Below are 10,158 nucleotides of genomic sequence, written 5' to 3' on the forward strand. Positions count from 1 at the left end.
TTGCCTCCCCTGGAGCGTGGCTGAGTGAGGGCAGGGTCAGCTCAGGACACACGGGCAAAAGGATGAGGATGGAGAGGACAAAAGTACGGCACAGCCACGTCCACTCTCAGCTCCTCTGAGGATCCATCCCCCAGAGGCTTTGTGGAGAGGGAGAAAGCACAGAGAGAGATCAAACCACGGCTGAGGCTGTTTGTACTCCCCTGAAAAGCAGGACAGGCTGAGGCATGGAGAACAAACACAGAGGATGTGTCCCACACCAGTGACACCCAACCTGGCATCCTGCCCACGCAGAAATCTGCTCTCCACACCGTCCTGCCTTAAAAACCTGCAAGCTGAATATCATCCTGCAGAGCTCCTGGGGAAAATAGCTGGAAATATGCAGGAAAGCTGAGGCAGAGAATAAAAATATCACTCACAGCAACACGAATACAGAACAAAGACCTGCGCTAAAATCGGTGTGAGGAAAATGAAGAAGACACACTTCATCTAAATGACCTGAGATAACCCAGGCCACCTCCTCAGTTGCTGAAAGGCGACCAAAGAAAGAGGCACAATGCAATGCAACAACACAGCTCGAGGGGGAGGCTCTTCAAAGCTGCACCTGATGCAGGTGGGTGGTGGTAAAGAAAAGAGATCGTGAAGGAAATTCCCACACTGGGATCATAAATAGTAAAAAATATTTAGAAAGAGGCAAACAAACACCAGCAGAAAAAGAAGTATTCGCAATACAAACATTCTTCCCCGAGGCAAAAACAAGAAAAAATAAAATCAAAAGGTTTTATAATTATTTTTTCAAAATATTAAGGAAATAAAGCCCCGTGTCCGGGTCGGGCACGCAGCGGCGCAGCAGCTGCAGGTACGTCAGGTTCTCGTGGGTGTTGGGGTCGAAGAAGCCCTTGGTGTCGTCGCCGGGGTCGGACAGGATCTGGCTCATCTCCTGGTCAAAGTAGCCGCGCTTGTAGGCCACCTCCACGGGGACGCGGTGGCTGTGCACGGGGTCGATGATGCCACCGGTGGCGATCTGGGCCTCCAGCAGGCGGATGCCGTGATCCCTGACGATCAGCTCCTTCTTCATGGCCTGGAACAGGGAGATCTTGTCGCCCGTGTAGGGGTCAGAGTAGCCCGTCACGGCGCGCTCCGCCGACAGCAGCTTCTCGTGCAGCTCGCTGCCCACCAGCCCTGAGGACACGGCCTCGTCCACAGACAGCTTCTGGTTCTTCACAGGGTCCACCAGGAAGCCGGTGGCGGCCTGTGCCTCCAGCAGCACCAGCGCCGTGCCCTGCCTCAGGATGCCCTTCCACATGGCCTGGTAGATGCTCATCTTCTCCACCTTGCTCGGGTCGGCCTTGGAGGGCACCAGCACGCCGGCGATGACGCCCGTGCCATCCAGGTAGCGCTTGACCGAGGCCATTTGCGTCACCTCCTGCACCGTCCTGGTGCCCTGCACCAGCTCAGCCAGCGTGCCCGTGTCGATGATGCCCGAGTCCAGCAGGTCCGAGGCGCTCACCTGCCTCCTGAGGCCCGTGAATTTCACGCTGCTGCTGCGCTGCGCCGCCTCCTCCAGCAGCAGGGTGAGCAGCGTGGCCAGCTCGGCCAGCGCCAGGCTCCCGGCCCGCAGCTGCCCCAGCAGCTCCCGGCGCTTGGCCTCCGACACAAACTTGGAGTAGAGCAGCTCCCACAGGGACACCTTCCTGCCGTGGAAGCCGCCTGCCGACACCTCCACCGTGTGGGACTTGAGGGAGCGCTCCAGCTCCAGCTCCATCTGCTCTTCGCGCTTTGCTTCCCCTTCCTTTGGGGAGTTTGAGGCATCGTCATTCTTGGTGGCTTCGGGCAGGACCTCCCTGGCTGGGGACTTGGAGGCCACGTTGGCATTGCGGCCCTGGGCCTCAGCCTTGGTGACAATGGCCGTGAGGATCTCAATCATCTCTGCAATGGTGACCGTGCCCGCCTTGTAGCGGCGCAGGAGGTCCTGGCGCCGGTGCTCAGGGACGTAGCGGGAGAAGAGGAGCTCCCAGACGGTGACGCTCTGGCCCTGGAAGAGCCCCAGGGACACCGTGGTGCGGGCGGCCTGCAGGGCTTTGCGGGCATCCTCGGTCAGCTGGTAGAGCACAGAGCCCTTGTCCATCAGCTGCAGCATCAGCAGCCCCGTGTCCGGGTCGGGCACGCAGCGGCGCAGCAGCTGCAGGTACGTCAGGTTCTCGTGGGTGTTGGGGTCAAAGAAGCCCTTGGTGTCGTCGCCGGGGTCGGACAGGATCTGGCTCATCTCCTGGTCGAAGTAGCCGCGCTTGTAGGCCACCTCCACGGGGACACGGTGGCTGTGCACGGGGTCGATGATGCCGCCGGTGGCGATCTGGGCCTCCAGCAGGCGGATGCCGTGATCCCTGACGATCAGCTCCTTCTTCATGGCCTGGAACAGGGACATCTTTTGTCCCGTGTAGGGGTGGGTGTATCCTGTCACTGCTCTCTCAGCGCTGAGGAGTTTGTTTTTTAATTCGCTGCCCACCAGCCCTGAGGACACGGCCTCGTCCACAGACAGCTTCTGGTTCCTCACAGGGTCAATGAGGAAACCAGTGGCAGCCTGTGCCTCCAGCAGCACCAGCGCCGTGCCCTGCCTCAGGATGCCCTTCCACATGGCCTGGTAGATGCTCATCTTCTCCACCTTGCTTGGGTCAGCCTTTGAGGGTACCAGCACGCCAGCGATGCTTCCAGTTCCCTCAAGGTACCTCCTCACACTTTCTGTTTGTGCTATTTCTTGCACCGTCTTTTTTCCTTCTTGGAGTTTTTCTATCGTTTCCTCTGTAATAATCTTTGCACTGAGCAGTTCTGAGGCTGTGATTTGCTGTCTGATGCCCTGGAACCAGACATCGCTTCTGACCTCTTCTTTCTCTCTAATGATCTTCAGTATTGTCTCGATGATTCCTTGCACAATGTGTTGGGATTCCAGTTTGTATTTTTTCACCAGTTCTTTTCTTTTCTCCTCTGTGATGTACTCGGAGCAGAGAAGTTCCCACAGCGATAACACTTGTCCCTTGTATTTCCCCACAGGCACCTGCACCTTGGTACACAACAGGGCATTTTTTGTTTGCTCATCAATGTAGAAATAGTCGCCTGCCTTCTCCAGGACCTGCAGCAGGTACCAGCCGCTCTCCGTGTCCTTGGCACACCTCTGCAGGAGCTGGCTGTAACTGATCTTCTCCTGAGTGTTTGGATCTATGAAGCCTTTGCTACCGTGATCTGGATCCGAAAGCAGGAGGAACATGTCCTCGTCTAGGTGTCCGCGCTTGTAGGCCACCTCCACGGGGACACGGTGGCCGTGCACGGGGTCGATGATGCCGCCGGTGGCAAGCTGGGCCTCCAGCAGGCGGATGCCCTGGTCCCTGACTATTGCCTTCTGTCTTACAGCCTGGAAGAGAGAGATTTTACTTCCCGTTTGAGGATCTGTGTATCCCGTCACAGCTTTCTCTGCCAACAGCAGCTGCTCACGCAGCTCACTGCCCACCAGCCCGGAGGACACGGCCTCGTCCACGGAGAGCTTCTGGTTATTCCGGGGGTCCAGGAGGAAGCCGGTGGCGGCCTGTGCCTCCAGCAGCCCCAGCGCACATTGCTCTGTGAGAAGACCTTCCTTCAGAGCCTGGTAGATGCTCATCATCTCTTTCCTCACCGGGAGGAGAACGCCAGCGATGCACCCAGTGCCATCCAGGTATTTTTGGATGGTTTCCCTCTTTGTGAGGCTGGCAAGCGTGAGACTCCCGTCCTGCAGCTGATCCAGAGTTTTCTTGTCGATTATCTCGGAGTTGAACAGTTCTGATACCGACACCTCCCCCCGCAGTCCTTTGACCTTGAGGGCTTCTCCTCTTCGCTCCGTGTCCTCGATGATTTTTAAGATGAGGGATATTAGCTCTTCCAGCTTTAGGGTTTTGCTTTTGTACTGCATCACCAGCTCTTTCCTTTTCTGCTCTGAGATGTAATAAGAGCAAAGGACTGCCCAGACAGAAACCGTTTGGTCCTTGAACTTCCCAACTTTCACTTGAAGGAGCTTTGAGCGCAAGGCCTGTTTTGTGGACTCGTCAATGTAGAAGTACTTTCCTCCCTCTTTTACAACTTGCAGCATGTACAACCCCGTCTCCGGGTCTTGGACGCATCTCTCCAGGAGCTGCATGTACGTCAAGTTCTCGTGGGTGTTGGGGTCGAAGAAGCCCTTGGTGTCATCGCTGGGGTCGGAGAGGATCTGGTTCATCTCCTGGTTGAAGTAGCCGCGCTTGTAGGCCACCTCCACAGGGACACGGTGGCTGTGCACGGGGTCGATGATGCCACCGGTGGCGATCTGGGCCTCCAGCAGGCGGATGCCGTGGCTCTTCACAATCAGCCCTTGGTTCATGGCTTCAAACAGGGACATTGGGGCTTTGGTGTAGGGGTCAGTGTAGCCCGTCACGGCTCTCTCCGCACACAGCAGCTTCTCGAAGATCTCCCCTCCAATCAGTCCCACCTCTAACGCTTCCTCCACCGAAAACTTCTTGTTCTTCTCGGGGTCGATGATGTAGCCGGTGGCGGCCTGTGCCTCCAGCAGCACCAGGGCGGTCCCTGGCCTGAGGATGCCCTTCCACATGGCCTGGTAGATGCTCATCTTCTCATTGCTCGGCTGGATGAGGACCCCCGCTATGAAATTACTGCCCTCCAGGTACCTGCGGACAGACTCCATCTCGGTGACTTCTTTGACTGTTTTCTTCCCCTGGTTGAGCTCATCGAGGGTTTTTTTGTCTATCAGCTGGGACTGGAAGAGGTCACTGGCGGACACTCTTTTCCGCAGGCCCTTGAACGCGAACTTCTTGCCTTGTGCCTCAGTCTCTTGGATGATGGTGGTGATGCTCGTTGTGATTTCCTGCAGCACTTCGGCCTTCTCATCTTTGTACTTTTGCACCAGCTCTCTCCTCTTGCTGTCTGAGAAGTACTCGGAGTTGAGGAGGTCCCAGACAGACACGGTCTGTCCTTTGAACCGCCCCACGTTGACACAAACCGTCACAGATCTCAGCACCTTCATGGTCTGCTCATCCACACAGAACATTGCGTTTTCTGACAGGGGGAGCAGCCACAGACCCGACTCGGCCTCACGAATGCACCGGTCCTTCAGCTGCTGGTAGGTGACGTTCTCCTTGGTGTTTGGGTCAAAAAATACCTGGGTGCTGTCATCCAGCTGGGAGAGGGTTTGGTTCAGGTCCTCGTCGTAGAAGCCGTACCTGCAGGCAGCCTGGAGCGGCAGGTGGAGGTGGTGAATGGGATCCACCACCCCTCCCGTGGCCAGCTGGGCCTCCAGCAAGGGCACAGCCTCTGCCAGGGGGACGAGCCCTTTCCTGAGTGCTTGGCACAGGGAGATGGAGCTCCCGGTGTAGGGGTCAGTGTAGCCCGTCACAGCCCTCTCAGCCAGCAGGAGTTTCTCGGTGAGCTCCTCTCCAACAACAGCCGCTCTCACAGCATCCCTCACGCTCAGCCTCCGGTTGGTCGCAGGGTCAGTCAGGTATCCTGTGGCTGCCTGAGCCTCGAGCAGCCTCAGGGCAGCCCCAGGGAGGAGGAGATTGTTCTTCATGGCGTCGTAGAAGCTCATCTTCTCTTTGGAGGCCTCTATGAAGACCCCAGCAATGCTGCCTGTGCCTTTCAAGTACCTCTTCACGCTCTCCATCGCGGCCACTTCTTCGGGAGTTCTTACACCCTGAGCCAGTTCTTCAAAGGCCTTCTCAGAAATGATGCCCGTGTCCAGCAGCCAGACCACAGGGACACTGCCCCTCAGGCCTTCCAGGGAGATCTGAGTCCTGGCTTTCATCTCCATCTCCCCCACCAGCCTGAGCACGAGGGCAACCAGCTGCTCCAGTGAGAGCTCCTCCGACCGGAACCTCTCCGTGAAGTCGCTCCTCTGCTCCTCGGTGAAATACCCCGAGTGCATGAGCTCCCAGAGGGAGACTCCTTTTTCCTTCACCGCCGTTTCCTTGAAAATGCGTTGGATTTGCTCATCGGTGTAGGCAGGAGCAGCCGCCTGTGCCAAGGGCAGCAAGTGGAAGCCGGAGACGTCGTCCTTCTGGCAGTGCTGGATGAGCTCGGCGTAGGTCACGCTCTCTTTGCTGTCCGGGAGGCAGAAGACTCTGTGGTCATCGCTGGGCTTGGAAAGGGCCTTGCTGGTGTCCTCATCCAGGCAACCTCGCTGCTGGGCCGACTCGAGGGGGATGTGGTGGCCACACGCTGGGTCGATGATGCCTCCCGTGGCCATCTGCACCTCCATGAGCTGCATGGCCTGCTTATCAGCGATCAGGCCCTTCTTCATGGCCTGGAAAAGGGGGATCTTCTTGCCTGTGAAGGGGTCCTTGTAGCCCGTCACGGCCCCTTCCGCGTGCTGCAGCTTCTCGTGGACGTCTGGCCCAATGACTCCCTCCTTGACGGCCTCATCCACACGCAGCTTCTGGTTGTTCACGGGGTCGATGATGAAGCCCGTGGCAGCCTGGGCCTCCAGCAGGGGCAGGGCCACTCCTGGCACCACGATGTTCTGCTTCATGGCCTCGTAAATGCTCATTCTCTGGTTGGACGGCTGGAGCACGATGCCCCCGATGCTGCCTGAGCCGTAGAGGTACTTCCTGACAGAGTCCATGTGCAGGACTTGCTCTGGCGTGACGGATCCCTCCAGCACCTGCTCGAACAGGGCCCTGTCGATGACGCCCGTTTCCATCAGGTGGTAAGCGCTGACGTTGCCCCTCAAGGCCGGGAACTTGATGGGCGCCCATTTCTTCATTTCCTCCTCCAGCATGAGCCGGATTTGCTCCAGGCTGAGCTTCCTCAGCTGGAAGTGGTTGAAGATCTCCCGGCGCCTCCCTTCGCTGAAGTACTCGGAGTTCAGCAGGTCCCACACGGAGACCTTCTCCCCCCGCAGGCGCCCAAACCTGACGGGCAGCCAGGAGCCCCGGAACACCTGCCTGGTGGCTTCGTCCACAAACTGCCGCTTCCTGCTGTTCAGAGGGAGGAGGCAGAGCCCCGTGGAGGGCTCGGTGATGCACTTCTCCTTCAGCTGCAGGTAGGTCAGGTTTTCATGGGTGTTGGGGTCGAAGAAGCCCTTGGTGTCATCGCTGGGGTCGGAGAGGATTAAATTCATCTTCTTGTCGAAGTAGCCGCGCTTGTAGGCCACCTCCACGGGGATGCGGTGGCTGTTGACGGGGTCGATGATGCCGCCGGTGGCGATCTGGGCCTCCAGCAGGCGGATGCCATGATCCCTGACGATCAGCTCCTTCTGCATGGCCTGGAACAGGGAGATCTTGGCCCCTGAGTAAGGATCTCTGTAGCCAGTGACGGATTTCTCCGCAGCCAGCAGCTTGTCGTAAACGTCCGGACCGATGACGTTTGCCCGTAAAGCCTCGTCCACGGAATATCTCTTGTTGGCAGCGGGGTCAATGACAAACCCCGTGGCAGCCTGGGCCTCCAGGAGAATCAGGGACGTTCCTGGCCTTAGAAGTCCCTTCCTCTTCGCCTGGTAGATGCTGATCTTCTCCTGGGAGTCGGGGAGCAGCAGCCCACCGATGCTCCCTGTGCCCTGCAGGTACTTCCTGACAGTGTCCATGCTGACAACCTCTTTGGCCGACGTTTCTCCCTCCTTGAGCTTCTTGAACAAGTCTTTGTTGATAATTTCCGAGCTCAGGAGCTGGTCAGCCGTCACCTGGTCCCTCAGGCCCTTGAAGGTGACATTAGCAGTGGCAGCCTTTTCCTCCACGGCGGCTCTGATGGCCTCTCCCAGCCCTTGCAGGGAGAAAATTCCTGCCAGGAACTTCTGAGCGAGCTCAGCTCTCTGCTCACCCTGGATGTAGTCAGAGAAGAGCAGTTTCCAGAGAGACACCGACTTGCCCTTGAACTTGCCCACAGCGATGGGGACCTGTGTGTTTTCCAGAGCTGTCTGGGTGCTGCGGTCAAAGAAGCTCAGAGTTCCCTGGGATCCTTTACTGCCATCCCCGGCGAGCGGCAGCAGCAGGAGCCCCGTTCTGGGATCGGTGACGCAGCGCTGGAGCAGCTCCGTGTAGCTCAGCTTCTCCTTAGAGCCGGGGTGGAAGAACCCTTTCAGGTCCTCGGGAGGGCTGGAGAGGAGCTGCCTGGTGGCCTCGTCCATGTGTCCCCACTCGCAGGCTGTCTCCATGGGGACACGGAGGTGCCTGCCCGGAGCGATGACTCCCCCGGTGGCCACCTGAGCCTCCAGAAGGCAAAGGCCGTGATCCCTGGGAACAAAGCCCCTCCTGATGGCTTGGAACAGGGAGAGCATTTCCCCAGTGGAGGGGTCCCTGTACCCAGTGATGGTTTTCTCAGCTGAAGACAGTTTCTCGTAAAGCTCTGGACCAACAAGACCGACCCTGACAGCCTCATCCACCGAGTAGCTTTTGTTCTTGAGGGGGTCCGTCAGGCTGCCGGTGGAGGCCTGGACCTGCAGGAGCATGAGAGCAGCTCCAGGCACAAGGAGATGCTCCCTCAGGGCCTGGTAAAGGCTTTTCTGCTCCCCAGAGGGCAGGACCACACCAGCCACGCTCCTCGTCCCACGCAGGAAATGCTGAACGATGTCATTCTCTGCCACCTCCTGGGCAGAGACTCGTCCCTCCTCGAGGCCTCGGAACACGTCGGAGCTGATGATGCCAGAGTCCATCAGGTCCCGGCTGCTCACCCTCCCTGCCAGCCCGGGGAAAGTGATTTGCAGCGGCAAGAGGAGGAAGCCGGAGGCTGGATCCACCACGCACCTCTTCCTCAGCTCCCAGTAGGTGACCTTCTCCATCGTGCTGGGGTCCAGGAAGGCTTTGCTCTCCTCGTTGCCGGGGTCAGAGAGGAGCTGGCTCATCTCTTCATCCAAAAAGCCCCTCTCACAGGCCTCCTGTGCCGGGAGCCGGCGGCCGGTGGCCGGGTCGATGACACCTCCGGTGGCCACCTGGGCCTGGAGCAGGCGAATTCCCGTCTCCCTGCCCACCAGCTCCTTCTGGATCGCCTGGTACAGGGAGATTTTCTCTTCTGTGTAGGGGTCCAGGAAGCCAGAGGAGGCTCTGTCCGCAGAGAGCAGCCTCTCCTTCAGCTCCAGCCCCACCAGCCCCGTCCTCACGGCTTCGGCCACGGGGACACGACGGTTCCCCAGAGGGTCAGAGATGGAGCCTGTGGCTGCCTGGGCCTCCAGGAGCCACAGGGCCAAGTCCAGGCTCAGCAGATGCTCTCTGGTGGCCTCATAGAAGCTCATGATCCTCTTGGAAGACTCCACATAGACGCCTGCAATGCTGCCAGCCGCCTCCGAGGGCTCCTCGGGAGCTGCCACAGCCCTGCCAGCTGCTTTCTGCTGCTTGCCCGGCGTCCTGTCCTGCCACAAGGGGTTTGTCCCCGGCATGTCTTCCCCTGGAGAGCTGGGAACAGCGTGGCCGTTCACTGCTGGCTTGTTCTCCATCCTGCTGCCGCCGCTGCGCGCCTTCCACAGCTCTCAGGACTCTGCAGAGAGAGAGAGCGGGGAAAGTGAGAAACCAACTTATCCGTGGTTTGCATGTTAAATACAGGGAAATGAGAAACAAAAATACTCTCAGGAAGGAGGAAGTGGCAGCCAGAGGCTGAGCGTGTCCAAACCTGCTGTGCCATCCTGAGGGATCTGGCCAAACTCAGGGAGTCAGGGGATGAGAAGCTCCACGTGCACTGGGATCCCAAATCCCCCCGTGCCCTGGGCTGAGCCCCCAGCGTGGGCAGCAGGAAAGGAGAGGGGGGATCCTGCCCCTCTGCCCCGTGCTCAGGTGAGACTCCACCTGCAGAGCTGCCCCAGCCCTGGGGTTCCAGCTCAGCAAGGAGCTGGAGCTGCTGGAGAGAGCCCAGAGGAGGCCCTGGAGCCCCTCTGGAGCCGGGCTGGGAGAGCTGGGGGTGCTCACCTGGACAGGACAAGGCTCCAGGGAGAGCTCAGAGCCCTGGCAGGGCCTAAAGGGGCTCCAGGAGAGCTGCAGAGGGACTGGGGACAAGGGCTGGAGGGACAGGACACAGCGAATGGCTCTCCACTGCCAGAGGGCAGGGCTGGATGGGAGATTGGGAAGGAATCCTTCTCTGTGAGGGTGGGGAGGCCCTGACACAGAGCAGCTGTGGCTGCCCCATTCCTGGCAGTTTTCCAGGCCAGGCTCTGGAAGCAGCCTGGTC

The 10,158-nt window shown here is 58.9% G+C and overlaps 1 protein-coding gene across 1 annotated transcript; it reads right to left on the bottom strand.

Moving 5' to 3' along the window:
- Positions 1–757: 757 nt before the first annotated feature.
- EPPK1 (epiplakin 1) lies at positions 758–9,433 on the bottom strand. The gene has a single exon (XM_066337562.1). The coding sequence runs from the start codon at positions 9,431–9,433 to the stop codon at positions 785–787; it is 8,649 nt and encodes a 2,882-aa protein (XP_066193659.1). The 3' UTR covers positions 758–784.
- Positions 9,434–10,158: the final 725 nt, after the last annotated feature.

This window comes from Sylvia atricapilla, chromosome 1 (assembly GCF_009819655.1).
Source record: "Sylvia atricapilla isolate bSylAtr1 chromosome 1, bSylAtr1.pri, whole genome shotgun sequence".
Classification (NCBI taxonomy): Eukaryota; Metazoa; Chordata; class Aves; order Passeriformes; family Sylviidae; genus Sylvia; species Sylvia atricapilla.